Here is a 22472-nt window from a genome sequence, read left to right as displayed (position 1 = left end):
AGTAACATATAATATTTATTAGAGCAAAATATCTGACTACATAGTAAATAATAAGACTTTTGATTTCTGCTACAACTAGAAACCCAAGTAGGCGAGTGAAAAGCAATTTCTCCTTTAAAGAGCTTTTCTCTGTTAAGACTGAAGTATCCTTAGAGTAAATCCCCAGATGACTTATATGACCAGTTAATGTGCATAATGAGCCCGAGTAGCTAAGGCGCATGAGATGTGTTGAGTTTAGCAGGTGCATTTCATTTTTAGTTCTGAGTGTAACGCAATCTTGCTTTCCATGCTTTCCATGCTCCTTAGGCTCACATTGTCCTTGAAGTCCCTCCATATCATAACCCAGCAGTTACAGCTGCAGTGCAGGTGCACTTTTATCTTTGCAATGGCAAGAGGAAAAAAAGCCAGTCTCAACGTTTTACTTACACACCAGGTACGAGGAGTTATTGTGATGCTTTGCTATAGAGCTTTCTTTCATAATGCATAAAAAGTTATTCAGTGAATCCTGTATTAGTTAGTGTGTTTAAGATAGGGTGCTTATAATGAATAAAAATCCCAACATAATGCCTTGTCTGTAAAGTTTGTATTTACTTTAAATGTTAGATCCGATAACAATTATTTTTTGTTGTCATTTGTCATAAGGAAATTAGAAGTTTGAATGTAGATTTGAAGTCCATTTTTCAGGAGTTACCAAAGGTCACCAGCACTGTTGGAAGGATAGATGTCTGAATACGTGTGAACTTTCCTTCTGCCCTTCACACTGCAAAAAAGCAATGTGCCTGTTTTATAGTGTATTCATCTCAACCATTTCCAATCAAAATGGAAAATTTCTCCTTAATTTTTTCATTTGGCAAGCAGCAACTATAGCATGTGTTGGCTTTGGGGGGATATAACATTGATGGCAGAATTCCTGGTTTTATAGAGATACCATAACAGAGAAGACTTCCACACCTCTTTCTGCAGCAGCTCAAGCGCTATAATTTTCCAGGTCTGGATTGTGACACATAAATACTGTATGCAGTAATTCATACTGAGGTTTACATTCTTAGATAACAAACATTTATAGAGGTCTTCTCTGTGCTGCTGCTGCTGCTGAGTCGCTTCAGTCGTGTCCGACTCTGTGCGACCCCACAGACGGCAGCCTACTAGGCTCCCCCGTCCCTGGGATTCTCCAGGCAAGAACACTGGAGTGGGTTGCCATTTCCTTCTCCAATGCATGAAAGTGAAAAGCGAAAGTGAAGTCGCTCAGTCATGCCCGACTCTTCGCGACCCCATGGACTGCAGCCTACCAGGCTCCTCCATCCATGGGATTTTCCAGGCAAGAGTGCTGGAGTGGGTGCCATTGCCTTCTCCTTCTCTGTGCTAGATGCTATATTATTAGTCATCAGAACATATGATAAAAAAATTATAATGAAGCTTATTCTCCAAAACTTATTCTTGTAAAAACTTTTAAAGGGTTTATTGTAAATGAAAAGAACAAATACTGAGTTTGAGAGGGTTCTGGTTATTAGTCATTCATTTGTCACCATATTCTTTTTAAAGCCTGGCTGTATTTCATTTATAGCCTCTGAAGACTGCTTATATTCCAGAATCTGAAAATTATTATTACCTGATCATGTTAATACATTACTTGGCAATAAAATATTTCAGATAATTTTCAAACCTTTGAAAACTAAGGATTTTGGTTAGCCATTTCATTTATTCATTAATTCAATGAGTATTTAAGGGTGCACACTAAGTGAGCAAAACCTTTCTTAGCTTCTCTCTCATGGAGCTTATAATCTAGTGGAACAAACAAGCTAATAAATCTCTAAATAAATAATTTATAAATTTGTAGTTAGAAACATATAAGAACTGTTAAGGAAAGGGAAGCAATGTGTGGGTGGAAATAACAGAGGGACTCTTGCTAGGCTAACTGGTTGTGAAGTGATGCTTGAGTTAATAACTGAAAAATAACATTAGTAGTTTATAATTACATAACATTTACTATGTTTTAGTACTGTTCTCAGCTGTTTCTGTATTCATTTAATCCTCTTAATAAACCTGTGGGGTAGGTTGTTGCCTTATTTTACAAATGAGGACACTGAGTGGCTAAGTAATGTGCCCAAGGTCCCACAGCATATATTCTAGAGCCAAACATCATATATAGTCAGATTCCAGAGTGTGGGCTCCTAACTTAACCTATACTACATCCATTTGTTCATTTATTTAGCAAACAGAGCATTTTTTTTGTGCCAGGTGCTATTTTAAGCAGTTTATACATACAAACTCATTTATTCTCCCATAACGCTATAAGGTAGATAGTGTTGCCCTCCCCATTTGGCAAGTGAGTGAACTGAGATCCCATAGCTAATAAAGGCAAACGTGAGATATGAATCTTTGCAGTATGGCTGAATAGTCTATATTGTTAATTACTATTAGATAAAGAGTGGGAGAACATTCCACATAAAGGTTGTAGCATATGCGATTGGATCAGAGAGTATTAAAAGAGTTGTAAGAAGTGAACTGTAACAGGGAGGTGACATGATCAGATCTGTATTTCACAAATGATTTTTTCCCATGGTGGTTCTGTCAGTTTATAAGATGTCAATGACCAGTTTAGTCTTTCCTCAAATTAACTAACTGTAGAGTGTGAAATTTATATAGGAGAGACCCAGGAAGAATAAAACATGATTCAAACAGCTAGCGTATTTTGAGTATACAAAGGTGAGAGCATCAGTGATGATAAAGAATATCAGGTTTCTGAGAAGAATGGGAAAGGATAGGATTTAAAATATCCCAATTGGCATGGACCTTAAATGGGAAAAGAAAAGGAGGGAAGGTAAAGGAGATAAACAAGATGGATGCACATTAGGAAGTTTACAGACTTAGTAGTGGAGAGTTTAGGGTGTTTCCAAATGATAGCTTCAGTTTTGTTTCTATAAAGAATGACATATGGCCTCCTTCTGTGATCAGAGAGGGGAGAATGTGGGTGATTTGGCAGTTTAATGGTGTGGAGAAGTATGAAAAAGTTATTGTAAAGAGAGGGGAGAGTAAGTTACCACCAAAACCTAATAGGATAATCAAAGGACACCTTTGATGTTGTTATTGGTGAATTTATGGATACGAATTAGCTCTCCTGTGTAAATTTCTTAAGCAGCACTCAGATTCTTCAGGGCAGGTGGTGAAATATGAATAATAGGGCTCATCCAGGGTCCAAGAATGTTACTAAATTCTTTTGAGATGAGGATCTACAGAATCTAACCTGAATAAGAAGGAAGAGAGCTTCTGGGGTTGGGGGAAAAAGGCAATAGTGTCAGCATGTTAGAGGTGTTGATTACTACCGTCATAGTGGTGGTAGCAGGCAGACAGAAAGGAGCAAATATCATGCCTCTACATTATCAACTCTTGAATTGAGAGGACAATATAAAAGCAGAGTCCTAGAGGGCATTACGTATGAGAATGGAAATCAGTGGGGCCCTGGAGTGCAGAGAGAACATTGGACTGGACTGGAGCTGTCATCACTGGCCTTGTCATTGACAGAGTACAAATCAGGTGGCACACACTAGTGAAGGAAGAGTGGACACACAAGTGTTGGGACAGTCCTTATTCTGCTTGATTATTACCTTTTGTCTGTCACATTTGGCTTTTTTCACTTTTTTTCTAAAATGAAGTTTTGAATAAAGTTTTTACAAAGGCGAATATGTTACTGTGAACGTTTTTAAAGGACAAGTTGAAAAATTTTTTTAAAGCATCCATATTCTCTTTCACTCTGTCATTGTCTTTAGATCCTTCAATTCCATATATAACTATATCATTTTAAAAATAGAAATGAGACCATACTATCTTATATATACTAATTTTATAACCTGAACATTTTTATTTTTTTCTTAACAGCAGATAATTTTACAGAATCTTAATAGCTTTTTAGTATTCTACTGTATGACCCTTTGTTATGGTAGAGTTATTATGTTTGTCTTATTAATTTATAGTAGAGATTTTAGCCATTTTATGTGTAACAATAATTCCTTTTAAATTTTTACTTAGAAAAACTTTATATATTTGTAAGTTGCTTATTTTTAATTAAAGGATTTGTTCATTTGCCTCCTTTTTGGCAACTTCCTCACAGTAGGGATCTGACCAGTATCAGTATCCAGTGGGGGAATAATCATTAACTACAAGTGGCTAATTTAAAAACAAATTGTTTTTAATTAGGGATTATATTTAGTATTATTTGTCCCACAATTCATTTGCTTTCTAGAATGAAGACAGTTCGCAGCATATGTGTATGATTTACACATTAACCTTACCACAGGCAGTAATAGAGCACACAGCCCTTCCCTGGGGTTCAGCTACTTGAACTTCTGCCCAGCTTGTATTCAGTAGCTCCAGAACTTCCAAAGTGGGGGACCCTACCCCCACCCCAGAGAAAGTGTATCTCCCTCTGAAGTCCAGCAGAAGTTATTTGTACATGGGGATACCATCTGAGCTCTGGTTTTTGGAATCATGGGGTTTTTCAGACAGCGTTAGAGCCAAACTCTCATATATAATATTTTGCTCATGGGAGGGTATAGTCTGTATTCTAAATAGTTGACTGGGTAAACTGACTTATATTTTGGTTGTTTCGATTGGGAAGAAAAGCATGCCTTACAGTCAGAAGATCAAATCTCAGTTCTGCCACAGACTGTATCTACTGGCTAACCTCTGTAAAAGAGGGTATAATACTAAACAGTGATTTTCAAATTGTTTAGATTGTTTTATTCTTCAAATAAGGGCCTCCCAGGAAGCGCAGTGGTAAAGAATCTGTCTGCCAATGTAGGAGACTCGGGTTTGATGCCTTGGTTGTTGGGAAGATACCCTGGAGGAGGAAATGGCAACCCACTCCAGTATTCTTGCCTGGGAAATCCCATGGACAGAGAAGCCGGGCAGGCTACAGACCATGGGGGTCACAAAGAGTCAGGTGCGACTGAGCACAGCACACATTCTTCAAATAAAATCTTATGCAAAAAGCAATTTTATGAGAATAAAGCTGGCTTGGTTGCTCTTTTAGCACTGGAAAGGGAAGTCCAGAGCTTTTACTCTTTGGATCTTATTCTATATCACTTGAAGAAGAGTGTGAGACTTCTCATGGTTTGAAAACCACTAGACCAGTTGATCTTTTTTTTTCCCCCTGGATTCCTCTGTTCTTCAGCATTCTAAATTTGAGAAATAGATTGTATAATACAAAAGGTAGAATTAATCTGTTTCCAAAACTCATCTCATTGTAGATATTGTAAGATATCTTTAACTGTATTTCTCTCCAAACAAGAATAAATTACCATAGACCAGTGTTGAGGACGTCATGTTGGAGTCTGAATTCCTTATAGACCAAAAGAATAATTCATGATGTGGCAGAGTGAACATGCACTTGGTTTAGTGAAGCAGAGTTCTCAGACTGGATACCCAGATATTGGTCAGGAATGTAGAAATAAGGATTAGATCACACACAAAAAAGGTGGGTGTTATGCTGTAGTTTTCAGTCCCTCTGTGTCCTTTTTAGTACATGATAACCAACCATTTATGTAACCAAGGATGCCAGCTGTTCCATTCAGGATTAAAGGATGAGAATAGGCTTTCTTGGATATTCTCCCTCCTTATGTAGAAATATGACTCTGGGTATAGGATTCACTGTGGCTTTCCTGAGACCAGAGTTGGAGGCAAAGTAAAAGATGAAAAAAATCCAGTAGTCCAGGGACAGAGTTCTAGTTCTGCCAAAGTCAGAAGAAAAGTAAGTACATCAAGACATTAAGGGGAGAAGAAAAAAGACATTAGAGAGGTCAGGAGCCAGTAGACACAGTGAACCAAACTTGAAATACCTGAACAAGAACCAGAAGGCAGAAAAACCTGTGTTCAAGACCTTATGATATCACTTAGCTGCTGTGAGATCTTAGTGTCTTTAATCTCCTCTTCAGTATAGCCATCTGTGAGGCAGGGTAATAATCTCTACCTTATAAAGATCTTTGGGTTTTTAAAAAATTATTTATTTTTAAATAGATAATATATATATACACAGTGTGAGAAACATTCAAAAGGCCCCAAAACTTTTTACAGTAAAAAGTAAGTCTTCTCCTGTTCACCTAATTTCCCTTCCCAAAAGTAAACCCAACAGTTATCAGTTTCTTGTGCATCTTTCCAGAGACATCCATACATGTATAAGCAAAAACATAATGGTTAAATTATCTGGCTTCCCTGAAGTCTTTTGAGTTTTTAACCCCTGACTTGAATGTATGATATAGTTGTATAGCCTAGAATGAAGGCTATTCATAATTATTTTATGTATTATGTAATAACATTTGCTTTAATCTCTTCCTTTTCAGTTTTGATGAAGCAAGAACACAGAGAAGAGATTGACTTGTCTTCAGTTCCATCATTGCCTCATCCTACCCAGACTCAGAGGACTTCTTCAGATACAGGACTCCTGCATGACAGCGTACTGTCTGCACAGAGAAGCTTGGTTTGTCCCATCCAGCAAACATACGCATCCATGGTAACCGCATCCCATCTGCCACAGCTGCAGTGTAGGGATGAGAGTGCCGGTAAAGAACAGCATATGATATCTTCTTCAGTCATGCACCAGCCTTTTCAAGTCACACCAACACCTCCTATGGGGTCTTCCTATCAGCCTATGCAAACTAATGTTGTATTCAATGGACCAACGTGTCTTCCTATTAATGCTGCCTCTAGTCAAGAATTTGATCCAGTTTTGTTTCAGCAGGATGCAACTCTTCCTAATTTAATAAATCTTGGCTGTCAAACACCATCATCCATACCTTTTAATTCTTCAAATTCAGGCTCAACAGGACATCTCTTAGCCCACACACCTCATTCTGTGCAGACCCTGCCTCATCTGCAGACGATGGGATACCATTGTTCAAACACAGGACAAAGATCTCTTTCTTCTCCAGTGGCTGATCAGGCCACAGGTCAGCCTTCCTCTCAGTTACAACCCATTACGTATGGTCCTTCACATTCAGGGACTGCTATAACCGCTTCCCCAGCAGCCTCTCATCCCCTGGCCAGTTCGCCACTTTCTGGGCCACCATCTCCTCAGCTGCAGCCTATGCCTTACCAGTCTCCTAGCTCAGGAACTGCCTCATCACCGTCTCTAGCCACCAGAATGCATTCTGGACAGCACTCAGCTCAAGCACAAAGTACAGGCCAGGGAGGTATTTCTGCACCTTCATCCTTATTATGTCACAGTTTGTGTGATCCAGCTTCATTTCCACCTGATGAGGTAACTGTGAACATTAAACCTGAACCTGAAGAGCAGGAACCTAATTTTTCTACAATTGGTCTGCAGGACATCACTTTAGATGATGGTAAGTTCATCTTTATGTTCTTGAAGCAGTGATGATTCAGGAACTTCCTTCTCTTAAGAGTCTTGAGAAAGTTACCATCGATTGTTTTTTGCATATGGTTGGGCTGTTACTAGAAATATGTTAATATATGACTCTGGAGAGAGAAGCATGAAAGTGAAAGTGAAGTCGCTCAGTCATGTCCGACTCTTTGCGACCCCATGGACTATAGCCCACCAGGCCCCTCTGTTCTTGGGGTTCTCCAGGCAAGAGTACTGGAGTGGGTTGCCATTTCCTTCTCCAGGGGATCTTCCTGACCCAGGGATCAAACCCAGGTCTCCTGCACTGCAGGCAGACGCTTTACCCTCTGAGCCGCCATGAACATACATGCTTTAAAGTCTGTTTTACCACTTATATCTGTTGTGAAGGCTAAGACCTTGAGTAATAACCTACCACCTATTTGTGATGGAACTGAAGATGTGAGCTTTATTGGGCAGTTTTTCTTCCAGAACATATAGTGAGGTCGCAGCATCTAGAGAATGGAATTCAGAAATGTTAATTCAGCAAACATTGCAGAATCCCATCCCTTTGCAAGACACAGAGTTAGATGCTAGAAATACTAGAAATGTATCAGGGTAGAGTTCCTGTCCTTGAGATTCTTCACAAGTAAAGAACCTGCTTCTCTGTGGCCCTGCCAGCTTGCTGAGTCAGATAGTGATGATGGTACAAGTCCAGACTGGTTTGCTGCTCCTGGTACAACTGTTGGCACCATGATAAAAAGAAGCTATTTATATAAATGTAACAAGTTGGTGTGTAGACCTCTGTTTTTATGAAATCATAAATTGGACAGCAGATTCTATGGTATTAATAGTTGAAAATTCCCCCAAGATAGAATTTTCAGGTAATAATTTTAGAGTTTATTCTTGGCTTTGTCATTTATATGGTAGTGAAAAACTGTCTAAATAGGAATGCAGTGAAAGCTAGCTGTAACATTTTTTCAGTATGAAATACAGAAATAGAATTTTAGTTCTCATTCTATAATCTATTGAAAAGTTAACTCTAGGTCAGTCCTCTCCTTTATACATCTGGAGAGGCTATTTACTCCTTGTTTGCAAAGCTGGTGTTAAATTCCAAATTCTAAGCAAAAGAGAAAAGGAAGATAAATAAAATGATAAAATGTGGGAGCCCCTATCCCCATCCCAACTTGACACCATGGCTTTACTGTCATATTAGTACATGAGGATACAATGATACAGTAGGTCTTAGTCACTTACAACCAAGATATAAAAGAGGCACATTAGGAGATCAGCAAAAAGATGTGAAAGATTCTATAGGAAGGATTCAGAGAGGCTTCCTTGAGGAGGTGACATTTAAGCCAGTCTTGGAGGATGAGTATATTTCAGTAAATGAGGATCAATCACTTCTTAACCTTTTGGCTAAGATCGTATAGTATCAGTAATTGAGAATCAAAGGGAAAATCAGACAACAGAAGCAGAAACGTAAAGCTGTGTCTGGGAAAGCATGATTATCTGTGGCTGGAGGGCAGATGGCAAGTAGAGGATGGCTTTCAAAGCGCCAAGGGGATTGGCCAGGTCATTTCTGTGTAAACAAAAGGTATAATAAACTAAAGCAAAACCTACAATTTTCGTAGCATTGTTATCTAATTAAACTCTTACTAAATCCTCTCAGTTCAGTTCAGTTGCTCAGGCATGTCCAACTCTTTGCAATGCTATGGACTGCAGCATGCCAGGCTTCCCTGCCCATCACCAACTCCCGGAGCTTGCTCAAACTCATGTCCATTGAGCTGGTGATGCCATTCAGTCACCTCATGCTCTGTCTGAATCCTCTAGATAGCTTCATTTAGAGAATTGGCTTTCTGAAGGTCACATAGCTGGTAAGTTGTAGAGCTGAGACTGGAATCAGATCTTTTCAGTCTAGTCTTTTTTTTTTCTTTTGCAGCACTGCAGCTGCCCCCACCAGTAGCAGGCCATGATGGTTAGAACTAACTGAGTGCTTAATGGGATCCCTCATGCTTTTTTTCATTCCTTGAGAATAGTGGAACATTATCCAGAATGCATGTGTAGAATTTCACTGCATGAACGTGTGTACACAACTGCATCTGATTCGTCACACTAGTATTGCTTTCAGGGTTCGTGTTTAAAATTTTAGCCCCTGAAGCGTAGGGTGAGACCTGGAGCATGAGGACCTGCCTCTTCAGTAATGGCACTGAAGATAGAAGATTTAGTAAGCAGGTCTCATGGGGTATTCCAGCTCATTTTCTTTCCAAGTGAAGACTTTTTTCCTTCTAAAAACACACCAAAACTGGAATTTACTCTGTATAATTTACTACAGACTGAGTGATTTGGGGGCACAGCAAATTGGAACTTTTAGAAAGGTTTTATGAAGATTTTATTTCATCTTTTGAATATGTGAAAATGTATTGCAGAAACAGAATCTGGAAAAATGAGATCTGTGAGGGCAAGTAAAAAAGCAGTTTCCATTTTGTCCCATTCACAATTAAGCAAAGTTCCCAGATTGTAGCCCCACAGAGGACAAGGACTGGCTGCAGAATTCCCTCATTGCCAACCGTCAGGAGACTTGACAGGAGCTCAGTGGCGCTAGCCATAATCAAAGAGGGGCTTGGGGGATTAAAATACACTCCTGCGCATCTTGGATTGTATATCTTGGATGGGTTGTATATCTTGGATTATACATCTTAGAGGTATGGGTTGCCATTTCCTTCTCCAAGGAATCTTCCCGACCCAGGGATTGAACCTGGGTCTCCTGCATTGCAGGCAGGTGCTTTAACCTCTGAGCCACCAGGGAAGGAAAAATATATTTATCATCTAATCCTAATAACTTTTGTTAATCCTGTTTCTGTTTTATATTTATTTACCCCTTTCTTTTTTTAATCAAAGACTAAAGCAAATAAAATATCCTTTTTATTTTTGAGATTTCTAATTAAAATAGAATTTGTCAAGACTCATTCAAACTTGTCTGTTACCTTTAGATATGTGGCCATTAACGCCTTAATTTTTTATTATAAATTCAGTGACATTTAATAGAGAAGATATTAGTGCACCTCAGCTTGGAAATTCAAGACTTACAGAATTGAAAATAATACAGCTCCTTCGTTTTATAGGTAGAGGATCTGAATTTTACAGAGCTTAAGGTATTCATCCAGGTTAACACTGATTTAATAGAAGAATAAAACCCAAGTCAGAAAAATAAATAAATAAAACACAAATCAGAGCACCTAATTCAGGACTCTAGGAGTTTTTTCAGTATTTGCAGTCATGTTTCTCGTCAGTCTGTAGTCTGAGACTGTGGATGTAGAGCATCCGCAGAGTAGCATCTGTTCAGCAGAATAGATGAGAGAAAATGCTGTTTTCTCAGCAGAGCTTTGGTTTGTGAGAGGGACCAGGGCAATCTTAAAATTTTAGATTCTCGTTAGAGATGAAGTCTTAAAGCCTCTCTATTCCATCCTCCTTTTTCACACTGGAATTCACTATCTGGTGTCCCTAGTAATATATTCCTGTTAGTCTCTTCCTCTCCAGCTCTTTGGAACATCTCAGGGCCTTTTAAGTTCCAGCTGCCCTTGTTTTGTGTGGCCTCTGATGTGTCTGGAATCACAGAACAAATCTAATCATTCTTCTGTAATAATCCTTCATGTGTGTGAAATCTTTATCTCTTTCCTAAGTGTTAAAAACACTAGAGCAATTTCATCTTCCCTCGCTAACATGCTTATTCCTTCTGTTTGAACCCTGGGGTTTAGTTCCTTTTCATAGTGCTATATCCAGAAGGCAACACTCTAGCCAGCTCAGAAGTGGGTTGGGGCTGTCACCTTCCTTGTTCAGAAAACTTATCAGTTTGGTGTTAGGTCAGGGGATTTTCTTAGTTCCATCCTGCTGTTAATTTAGTGAATCATAAGTACTAGTCATTACTCATAACTGAATCATGTCCATTTTGTATCCCTACCCCCTGCCCCACCTCCATGGATTTTTACATGTATTGTTTTTGGAACCCAAGACTAAACTTTGCAGTTATCCTTGTTTGGTTTCATTGAGGTGAGTTTGGGCTCCTCACATCGATCTTCCAGGCTCAGGTGAGTCTCAGAAACATTTTCAGAGTAATGTGGCTCCCTCCTCAGAGGGGTTTATTCCTTGTGATAATAGCAACAGCAGAATACCAACCTTTACTAATTGATGTTCTCTTTCAAGCAGTCTCCTTGGAAGGCTTGTAATATATACTTATTCAACCAGTTAGAATATTGTTCAAAACTCCTTTGCTACTTTCTTTTTTCCTTGCTACCTAGATGTATTAATACCATTGTCCCTGCTTGACAAGCATGTGTTACATCTGAGTTTTCACTCCAGTGTTTGTGTGCCTGGGACTGTGATTTTTCCTAAACATTTCTGTGCTTTATCATGTGTATGTCCCAGATTTGGACCAAGTGATATACATTAAAACAGTACAAAAATGTAGAAATTGTCACAGCTGGGTTTTAAGCATTTTTAATTAAGATTATAATATTGTTAAACTAGTCTTACACCTTTAAATGTAGGTTCTTCTAATTTGTGATTGAGCTGAAACCAGTGAGAACTTTCCATTAGAATCCCTCAGTTCCCTCTTGTCCTCCTCTGTTCACAAACTAACAGAATCGCAGCTGCAGCTCTTCAGCAGAGAAGAGGGTAGACGTTAAATATAGCCTGACCTGCTGTTGTGGTGAAAACTGACACCGCCACTTGCAGGCTCTGCAGTAACATGCTGATCTTGAATGTAGGGCAATTGCTAAGTTGACTGTAAACAGGGACTCTAATGTGACCTCAGCTGTTGTGGTTCGGTATAGGTGACAAGCAGATGAACCTGCTTTCAAGTTCGTAGGGAAAGATAAGTGCAAGATTCAGGTGATTAACTTGGATGGGAGAATCAGGATGCTGGTATGGAGGAGCAGCACAGCTAATATTGTCAGTATTCTAGTCCACCTGTTGAATGCTCATTTTACTGGTGTTTGTTGTATTTAAATAAATAAACGCATAGCCAATGATGAGGATGGGTCACAAATGAAGTGTTTAGTCACTTAGGGACTCAGAAGTGGAGGAAGGTAGATAATACTGAACGTTAACTAGGATTCAACGATTCTCATGAATACTCTGCTGGAAGGTGTGTATGTGCCATCCAGCCTTAAACATTTATGATGAATAATTCCAGAGGCAGAAAGTTCCCATAAATAATACCCACCATGTAGCTACTCTATTTGAACAACTTGACACTAAAAATCCTCTGGGTGTTGCTTTTGAGTTAATGATAGAGCTGTGAAAAACTCATTCAGTCACTTCATACAGTGTTTTCTCGTGAGAAAACCCAGTTTGTTTTTGAAATTTTAAGAATTCAGTAAAATAATGTATAACATAAAGCTTAACATTTTAAGTATACAGTCCAGTGACATGAAGTACATTCACAGTAGGGTGTAGTCATCACTGGTGCCTATTTAGAGAACTTTTTCATCACCCTAAGCAACAGCTCTATAGGCATTAAGCAATAATTCCTCATTATCTCATCCTAGTCCAGCCTGTGGTCACCTCTGTTCAGCTTTCTGTTTCTATAACTTTCCTTACTCAAGATACCTCATGCAAGTAGAATATGACAGTTGTCCTCTTGTGTCTGGCTTATTTCACATAGTGTAATGGTTCTAAGGTTCAGCATGTTAAAAGCATATATCAGAACTTCATTCCTTTTTATGGTTGAATAATATTACATTGTATGTGTATGCCATATTTTTTTGGTCCATATATCTGTTGAAAGATATTTGGTTTGTTTTCACCTTTTGGCTGTTGTGAATAATGATGCTATAAATATTGGAGTATAGGTATCTGAGTCTTTATTTTCAATTCCAGTGGGTTTTCTGGGAGTAGAATTGTTGGATTATGTAGAATTGTTTGTTCAACTTTTTGAGGAACTGCCAAACTGGTGTTTTTCTCACAGTGCCTGTAACATTTTACATTTATAGTGCATGAGGGCTCTAGTATCTCCACATTCTTGCCAACAGTTATTTAAAAAAAAAAAAAGTAGCCATCCTAAATGGGTGTGAAGTGGTATCATGGCAGTTTTAATTTGCATTTCCTTAGTGACTAATGATGTTGCATATCGTTTTCATGAGCTAATTGGTCATTTGTTTATCTTTTCTGGAGACCTGGCTAGTCAGGTCTTTCACCTATTTTTTTTGGTTGAGTTGTTTAGGTTTTTGTTGTTAAGTTATGGGAGTTCTCTATATATTTCAAATATTAAATCCTTACCATCATGTTGATGTATGGCAGAAGCCAATGCAGTATTGTAAAGCAGTTATCCTTCAGTTAAAAATAGTTTAAAAAAATTCTTATCAGATAAATTATTTGTGTATATTTTCTCCCATTCTATGGATTGTCTTCTTACTCTCTTGATATGATTCTTTGATGTTTTTAATTTTGATGAAGTACAATTTATCTGTTTTTTTCTTTTATTGCTTGTGTTTTTAGTGTCATACCTAAGGAATCATTGCCCAATCCATGATCATAAAGATTTGCCCTATGTTTTCTTCTTCTAAGAGTTTTACAATTTTAGCTCTTATGTTTAGGCCTTTGATCTGTTTTGAGTTAATTTTGTATTAATTTTGCGTGAGGGATGAGTCCAGCTTCCATTCTTTTGCCTGTGTATATCCAACAGAACTCTTGTTTGAAAGTGAAAATTAATTGACCATGTATTGTGAGGGTTTGTTTCTGGGCTGTTTTTTTTAATTGGGGTATAGTTGGTTTACAGGGTTGTGTTAGTTTCTGCTGTACATATATCACTCTTTTAAAATTCTTTAGAAATACAGAATGCTTCACAAATTTGTGTGTCATACTTGCACAGGGGCCATGTTAATCTCCTCTGTAATCATTCCAGTTTTAGTATACGTGCTGCTGAAGTGAGCACTGTTTCTGGGCTGTTTTATTCCTTTGGTCTGTATGTCTGTCCTGAGGCCAGTGTAATACTGTTTTGATTACTGTAGCTTTGTAGTAAGTTTCGAGATCAGGAAGTGTTGGTCTTCCATCTTTATTCTTTCTCAAGACTGTTCTGGCTCTTGAGGGTCCTTGGAGACTCCACATGAATTTCAGAATGGGTTTTCCTGTTTCTGCAAAAACACTGTTGGGATTTTGATTGCATTGAATCTATACATTGCTCTAAGTAGTATTATCATTTTCACAATATAAGTCTTCCAGCTCTTGAACATGGGATGTTTTCCCATTTATATTCTGTAGTTTTCTTTTCTTGTAGTGTCTGTCTGGCCTTGATAATCAGGGTAATACTGGCCTTAGAATGAGAGGAAGTGTCCCCTTCTCTTCAATCTTCTGGAAGAATTTAAGGATTAGTATTAATTCTTTAAATGTCTGGCCAAAGTTTTTGTGAAAGAGATAAATCAGTTGTTCTTTGGAGCTGGCAGCAGAGTTTCAAGGAACTAGAAGAGTGTCTTGAGGGCTGCAAGTTTCCATAAGTGCAATCTGAAATTGCCACTGTATCAGCCAACTCACAAAAGCCCCCAGTGTATCTTGGCCTGGACTTTTCTTTCTTCTAACTTATGTGCTGATTTACCTGGAATCCCATGTTCTGTACCATAGAGTCTGTTTTGAAGGATTCAGTTGTGAAGATTGGGCAGCCTCATAAAGGAGACCTTTGAAGGTACTATAATGCTTAAGTCACCCCTGAAGCTAGGTGAGTGATCTCAAATTTAGTAATAAAAAAGCTTCAGGCAGAATAATTTTGCCTGAGCATGAAGAGTTCCTGGCTTTTGTGTTTTGTTTTGACCCATTTAGTGAGGCTGCATTTTGCACTCACTAGAATGCAAGGAGATTGGTTGCTCCTTGATTTTCCCTCTTTTATCTGCCTAAGAGGAGGGTATGGTATCAGCTAGTTCACAGAGATTATGTACAGTTTCTTCTCTTCCGTGATAAAATAAGCATTCTTCTAGAATCTAATAGAAGGTTATGTCCATTTATTTGAATTCATACAGCAAAGGCCAAAAATAATTTTTTATAGGCCAAAGGAGGAGGCTGCCTCATTGTATAGTGGACTCTTTAGCTGGGCATCTGAGTGTGTTATCCATTAGCACAAAACTGACAATAGTGACTCTTATTGAGTACAGTGACTTTCAAACATTTTGACTACTTCTAACAATAAGTAAGTTTTATAGCATGGATCCATTACATAACAAAAAACATACAACTAATGTGAAAGTCTGACAAGCCAATTAATTCTTAACCTTTATTAAAGAAAATGTAGCCCATCTTCTATTTTGTTCTATTTTTTTAATATTGATTTCAGCTTACTCTATTGATTTCATAACGTGCTAATAGATGTGAACTTTAGTTTAAAAAACATTTCTTCATGACCTGCAAATTTACCTGTAGGGGCCCTGTAGTGTTCTGGGCCCCTACCCTTAGACATTTTGATTCTGTGCTCTAGAGCTCAGAAGTTTATTTTTTATTAAGTGCCCAAATAACTCTGATGTGGCCACAGAGGGACATCCTTGGTGGTCCATTGGTTAAGACTTCATGCTTCTAGTGCTTCTACTGCAGGGGCCACAGGTTCGATCCCTGGTTGGGGAACTAAGGTTCTGCATGACACACATCTCGGCCAAAAAAAAGATATAGCCACAGACAAGTATTTGGAAACTAGTTTATTGAAAATTAAATCTATCCTTGACAATCACTGAAAACCATCACTGTAACTGTTAAAAATTACTGCCCTTTTAAATTTAGAAAATAAATCAACATTACCTAAACTCTCTGGACTCCAGTATTTAAATTATCCAGTAAAATGTGGGGAGCTATTTTATGCCATGACTGGCAGGTAAAGGAAAACTAAATTCCTCTTGATTATAGAGAAAAACAAGCTGGGCATGTAGTAGATTGTTACCCTCTGGTTTGTTCCATTCAGTAGTGATGTTGTCTTCTTTGACACAGACCAGTTTATGTCTGACTTGGAACACCAGCCATCAGGTTCAGCAGAGAAATGGCCTAACCACAGTGAGCTCTCATGTCCACCTCCTTTCTGGAGAATCTAGAGGGTGAGTGTTGATTGAAATGTACGATTATTTTTGTGCCCAAGTCTGATTTTTGCATGCAGTGGCAGGATTTGCATGTGCTACAGAGGAGGGGGTATCCATGGGCATCTTCTGGTAAGGGCCCACTCGTCCCCTTTGGAGCTAAACTTTAACACTCCGCTTTGTAAATTTAACCACACTCAGGCTCTCACACTTGTACTTAACAATTTTAGTCTGGGTTTGAATAAAAGGAAAATGAGTGTTTGATTGGATTTATTAAACCAAAGCAGAGGGAGGCCTATCTATATGAATTCTATGGCTTGCGTGCTGAGTAAATGTAGTTGCTGATCAGGCGTATAAGCCTACTCATTTCTGATCAAGTACCATTTTAAGTTTTTTTGTGTGTGTGTGTGTGTAATAAAGTTTTATTAAAGTATAAAGGAGATAGAGAAAGCTTCTGACATAGGCATCAGAAGAGGGCAGAGAGTACCGGCTTGTTAGCGTTAGCAATGAGTTTATATACTCTCCAATGAATCCAAAGAATGTCTGGAGGTTGTACAGACCTCACCAGACCTACTCCCATAATCTACATTTTAAGATAACAGAATTAGCCAGAAGGTTTAATCCAGAGACTGTCCTCAGGCAGAATACATTATTGTTAAATAATCCTTAGGAATGTAGAGAAGGAAATAAAGTTTGTCCTTTCTTCCTCCTTGAGAATTCCAGACCCTTCTCTCCTTGGGGACCCCTAGACTTCTTGTCAACCTGCCTAGGAAATGACTCTCTCATGCCTCCCTTTTCTTTTAGGAGAATTATGTTGCCTAGGGAAAAGGGGCGTCATTCTCATTCCATAACTGCTTCCGAGCTGAGAAGGGGCATTGTTCCCTAAATTGGTGAGGCAACATATTCTCCTAATCCTCATATTGAGGATATCTGATCCAGGGGCCCCAAATAGTAGTTGCTACTGCTGCAGGAGTTTGAGCAACCATTTGTAACTTAAACGCTTTCATGCAGCTAGAAACAAATCCAGTTACACAGTTACAGATGTAAGGCAACATAGTCAAAATTAAAAGTCACATTATGTCCATAGTTAAAGTGCAAAGTGTTGCACCAGTCCATTTTAGGGTTGGTAGATGTCATTAGATGAAGAAGAGGCATCGCATGTGATTGTTGTCGAAGGTATTCACATACTTGAAGAAAGTCCTTTCCTTGAAGTGGAGATGTCCACCACGGGAAGCCTTCCACTGATGAAGAGAATCTTTATAACCTCCTTAGCCTGTTCACTACGACAGAGAGAAGCCTCAGTCCATCCAGTAAAAGTATCTACCCAAACTTGTGAGCAAGAATATGCATTAGCTTTTGGAACATGAGTAAAATAAATTTCCCAGTCCTCTCCAGGATACATCCAGATGGGGAAGAGATTTTGCTTCCAAAACCTGTTCAGCAGTCACCACAGCATAACCTGCTTTACGCTTTCCATCCCGAACAAAAGAACTGGCATCTCTAAATATTTCCATGTCAGGATTGTCTCATGGGGTATCCATTAGATCTTCTTGAGAGTTCAAAGGAGTGAGGCTGGAATTGTTAGCTCCCATCTTGTCCTGAAGGATCCTGGTCGAGCCCCCAAGATGAAAGGTTGTTGTTGAATCACGACACCGGGATTCTTGGCCCCCGGAGGAGAAGAATTCAATCCGGAGCAAAGACGAGGCTTGATCGCTCAGAGCTTTTGTGTAATGAAGTTTCATTAAAGTATAAAGGAGATAGAGAAAGCTTCTGACATAGGCATCAGGAGGGGGCAGAAAGAGTACCCCCCATTTTAAGTTTTGACGTAAGGCGGTATGGAATGGAAATGAAGCAGGAAATGTTAGCCATTTGCCAGAGGCAACTTGGATCATTTACCCTTGAACCTGCCCTTTAGGCCCATCTTTCCATTTCTGGTAGTTTCATCTGGGACTCTATTTGGGAGGAGTCCAGCTGGGCCTCAAGCCTTTTGAGGCCCACCCTCAAGCCTTTCTACCTCAGCAAGCAACCATAACCCTCCTTTTCCCTCATACAGCTCCTTTCTTCAAAGACTCTCAAAGCCATCTGAGAAAGTCTGTGATAGAAATTATAGGGACTTCCCTCCTGGTCCAGTGGTTAAGACTCTGTGCTCCCAATAAAAGGGCGGAGGGTTTGACCTCTGGTTGGGGAACTAAGATCCCATACAGCACACAGCATGGTCAAAAAATAAATAAATATTTAAAAAATAGTAAAAAAGAAAAAAGAAAAATTAAAACTCTCAGGAGAATTATAACCAGCATTTAAATGAATTTCCTAGTATTATAGTGGAGAAAAATCAGTTGAAGAATGTTTAGGTTGCCCTAGTCACATCACAGCTGAACCCAAATTAAAGCTTATTTCTTCCAGTGTTTACCCCGTTGTCCTTCCCATGTATGAAGCCAACAAGTTGGTCACTTGTCATCTTAAGAAGTGTTTCGGTGGAGTGAAGGGATGGCTAAGGAATGAACAGGAGGTAAGAACAGAGAAATAGCAGGCAGGGTAGATAACTCCTTTAAGATATTAAACAATGAAAAAAAAATTAGAGATAGAGGGCCATGTGGGTCTAGGGTTTTTATTTGCTAGGTGGTTTGAGATGGAGACTTACCTATATTTAAGTAATGATGAGAAGAATCTTAGGAGAGGGTGGGTGGGTAACTTGATTAAAGAGATGGAAGAGTGAGGAAATTTGATGGAACAAGGTCTTGAAGAGGCAAGAGTGTGGGATAGCATAGGTGTGGAATAAGTTGTGTGCGTTTACAACTCTGGAGCTCAGGTTTGGGATCTGGAGACAGTAGATTTAGGAGTCGACAGTATATAGAAATGAACAAGATTACTTAGAGAAAATGTTCAAATTTTAAAAAAGGAAAAGGACAATCTTCTGATAAGCCTAAAATTCAGAATCCCACATCTTAACCCAAATTGAAAAGAAGTTTTTTGTCTTTGGGTCCTCCCCCTACATTTCATTTTTTTGCTGAAACATACGTGCTGATACTTGAATATACGTTCAAGTAACTCTGTACTTGAAAGTACTTACTTAGCTGGAGACTCCGTGTTTGTCTTTGTAGAATGTTTTGAGTCACAACTTCTTTTAGAGGAAAGGTCTGTATGACAGTATAGTATCACATATATAAAAGGTTTCTTAGGGCCTATAATAGCAGGACTGACATCCCCCTCAGTCAGTTGGTTGTGAAAATAAAATGTGTCATAATTTCCCTTTACTAGTAGTGTTAAACCTAAGTTAAAAGTGAAGGATATCTGTGATCATTGTGCCTATAAATTGAATCTGTCCTAGAGCTGGAAGCTATCTAGAGTTCAGTGTGAGCTCAGTTACTAGAGAAGAATGAATTAGGACAGTAGCAGTCTACCATAGGTAGACTTCTAAATTTTCAGGAATGTTTTTCTATCTTTAGCTTGAAAAGGCAAATTAGTCTGATTTTGATAAATGCGAGATAATTAATAGTTGAGTTCAGTATTTTATGTATTTCATTTAGATATTATTCTTATAACTTACCTAATAACCTGAAAGTAAATTTTAGGAAAACTCTGCTTTAGAGTAATAAACCATAAAGTAGTACTAGTTTCTCATCCATTTAAAATAATTTCTATTCTTTTACTTCCAAATATCTCTTGTTTCTTCAAGGGAAATCTAGAAAATGATTGTACCTTCATTTTGTAAAAAATAATATCTCCATAAAATTGTTCAGCCAGAGAATGAACTGTACCTTTAATCTTGGGGTGTAAGGAAAGAAAGAAAAGATGAACTTGCAAACTTTTATGAATGTTCATTGATTGGAGCATAAAATGAAATGGTATACATACATGGAGACTAATTAGACCTAAAAATAGTTTACAAAAATGATCAAGATGCCCTTTAAACTGTTGTGTGTTTGACAATGTGTGTGTGCCTACTTCAGAGGCAGGGCTCTAGGTTACCCTGCCCCTCCACCTGGTGGTGAGATTTCATACCATACCATGCTTGCCAGCTCTAACTCCAAATTTGTAAGCATTGGAAATAGCTCTAAAGAAGAGACCTGTTGTTACTCAGACACCTCAGTCTTGGGTGTGGACAGCATCTCAGTGGACTACAATCTGAGCATTTCCTGGATTTAAACACAGGGCTTCTTCTCACAGCAAATAGTGCTGATGGCTCTGCGTGCTTCTGCTGTGGGCACCGGCAGTCCAGGTGCTGTGGTCACGGGCGTTGGGACGGAGGATGCCACAAGTGGGCCAAACGCTGTGACCTGCAGAACCTGCCAGCACGGCTGTGGAGGGCTGCCGACTGTTGCTCTAGGCTGTTAATGCACTTTACTCTTTAGAGAGAGAAAGTGAGCATGTTGTATATGAGGCGTATAAATAACTCTTTGTTTTTACCTTAAATTGGTGAAAAATATAAAGCCAACTCACATGCTTTATGGAGTAGGATTTAAATCAATAAACACATGCATATATACATTCAAAAGGAAGTAAAAATGAAATTGTAAGCATTAATGTTTTTAAGAAGTACTATATTTATCAAGATTGCTAATGATTTACCTATAACTTACATTATAGATTTGTTTATCAGTAATAATTTTGATTTGCTTAAGTTGACAAATTCTGGCCACGTTAGAAGGCTATCTCAGGGAGCCAGAGCCTAGAGCTCCCAATCTGAGGGGCAAGGGACAGCAGTGGACTTGTATACCACACTGCTCTCAAATTGTTGCTGAAGAATGGTGAAAAGACTGCTTTGTTGGAGTACTGACTCCCTGGCCTAAAATTCATATTCAGTAGCTATTATTTGAGCATAATTTTTGTTGTTTTGCCAGCATGCCATTAAAGATTCAATGGGTTGTAATTTTCTTCGGCACTCAGTATTTACCAAGCACTAAGAAGTCAAGGCTATGGTTTTTCCAGTGGTCATGTATGGATGTGAGAGTTGGACTGTGAAGAAGGCTGAGTGCCGAAGAATTGATGCTTTTGAACTGTGGTGTTGGAGAAGACTCTTGAGAGTCCCTTGGACTGCAGGGAGATCCAACCAGTTCATTCTGAAGGAGATCAGCCCTGGGATTTCTTTGGAAGGAATGATGCTAAAGCTGAAACTCCAGTACTTTGGCCACCTCATGCAAAGAGTTGACTCATTGGAAAAGACTCTGATGCTGGGAGGGATTGGGGGCAGGAGGAGAAGGGGACGACAGATGATGAGATGGCTGGATGGCATCACTGACTCGATGGACATGAGTCTGAGTGAACTCCAGGAGTTGGTGATGGACAGGGAGGCCTGGTGTGCTGCATTTCATGGGGTCGCAAAGAGTCAGACATGACTGAGCGACTGAACTGAACTGAACTAAACTAAAGGAGTCAGTGGAGACCAAAATAGACAAGTTCTTTGCTCCATTGGAAATTAAATATACTAGCTAATTATTATGTATTAATATTATATATCAAAGTATTTTTGTGTATAGTCAGCTTGAGTGCTTCTTTGTGAAAAATCTTGGATTTATCCTAGTCTTAAAATCCTGAACTGTCAAGAACCTTCCAGGTTGTTTTAGCAAAATGAAGTTAAGCACACTAGGCAAAAGGAGAGCAGAACTTTGGTGAAGGGGAGCAGAAATAACGCAGCTTGGATCAGGCTTTTGCTATAAAGGTTGTCACCTGACTTTTTCAGGAAATCATGTGTTTATCATTAAAATGTACTTGGTGAGTGGGTGGATAGTGCTGGTTATAGACTCTCATCCTCAAGATGTAAGCATTGACTTCCTCATAAAGACACACGAAAACTGTATTTTGTGGTTTTTTATGATCATAGAGCACCATTTTTAATCATCTTGTTTTAAAACTTGAACAGTGAGATAAGAGTTGAAAAAGCTGTGGTTTTATGGCAGCCTATAATATCTCTGAAGTTATCATCTTTGGAAGGAATAAGCAACAGAAAAGATGACTGTGAGCTGAGTACTTGATTCTATATTTGGCTTTTCGCCACTGCTGTGAGACCTTGTTTAAAATAGACACTGGCAAAGTCAAAATCAGATGCCATGTGTGAATTTTAATAACATTCTCTGGTCCCTTTCCTACCATACCACCTA

The 22472-nt window shown here is 38.8% G+C and overlaps 1 protein-coding gene and 2 non-coding genes across 4 annotated transcripts in view; 1 reads left to right on the top strand and 2 right to left on the bottom strand.

Moving 5' to 3' along the window:
• Nucleotides 1-22472, top strand: part of NFATC3 (nuclear factor of activated T cells 3) — a 94242-nt gene that overhangs the window by 63184 nt on the left and 8586 nt on the right. The window contains exons 8-10 of one of the 2 annotated variants that reach the window (XM_040253257.1): nt 307-433; nt 6336-7337; nt 16292-16395. In XM_040253257.1, the coding sequence (XP_040109191.1) occupies nt 307-433; nt 6336-7337; nt 16292-16392 (1230 nt within the window). In that variant the 3' untranslated portion in view covers nt 16393-16395. The remainder of the gene's footprint in view (nt 1-306; nt 434-6335; nt 7338-16291; nt 16396-22472) is intronic. The other variant, XM_040253256.1, reaches the window with a different exon arrangement.
• Nucleotides 10068-10139, bottom strand: TRNAC-GCA. Its single transcript has one exon. It is a non-coding gene; the product is annotated as a tRNA-Cys (tRNA).
• Nucleotides 14157-14264, bottom strand: LOC120873383. The gene has a single exon (XR_005723456.1). It is a non-coding gene; the product is annotated as a U6 spliceosomal RNA (small nuclear RNA).

Source organism: Oryx dammah, unplaced genomic scaffold, assembly GCF_014754425.2.
Source record: "Oryx dammah isolate SB20612 unplaced genomic scaffold, SCBI_Odam_1.1 HiC_scaffold_13, whole genome shotgun sequence".
Classification (NCBI taxonomy): domain Eukaryota; kingdom Metazoa; phylum Chordata; class Mammalia; order Artiodactyla; family Bovidae; genus Oryx; species Oryx dammah.
The sequence above is the reverse complement of the archived record's forward strand: the minus strand, read 5'-3'. Positions and strand labels throughout refer to the sequence as shown.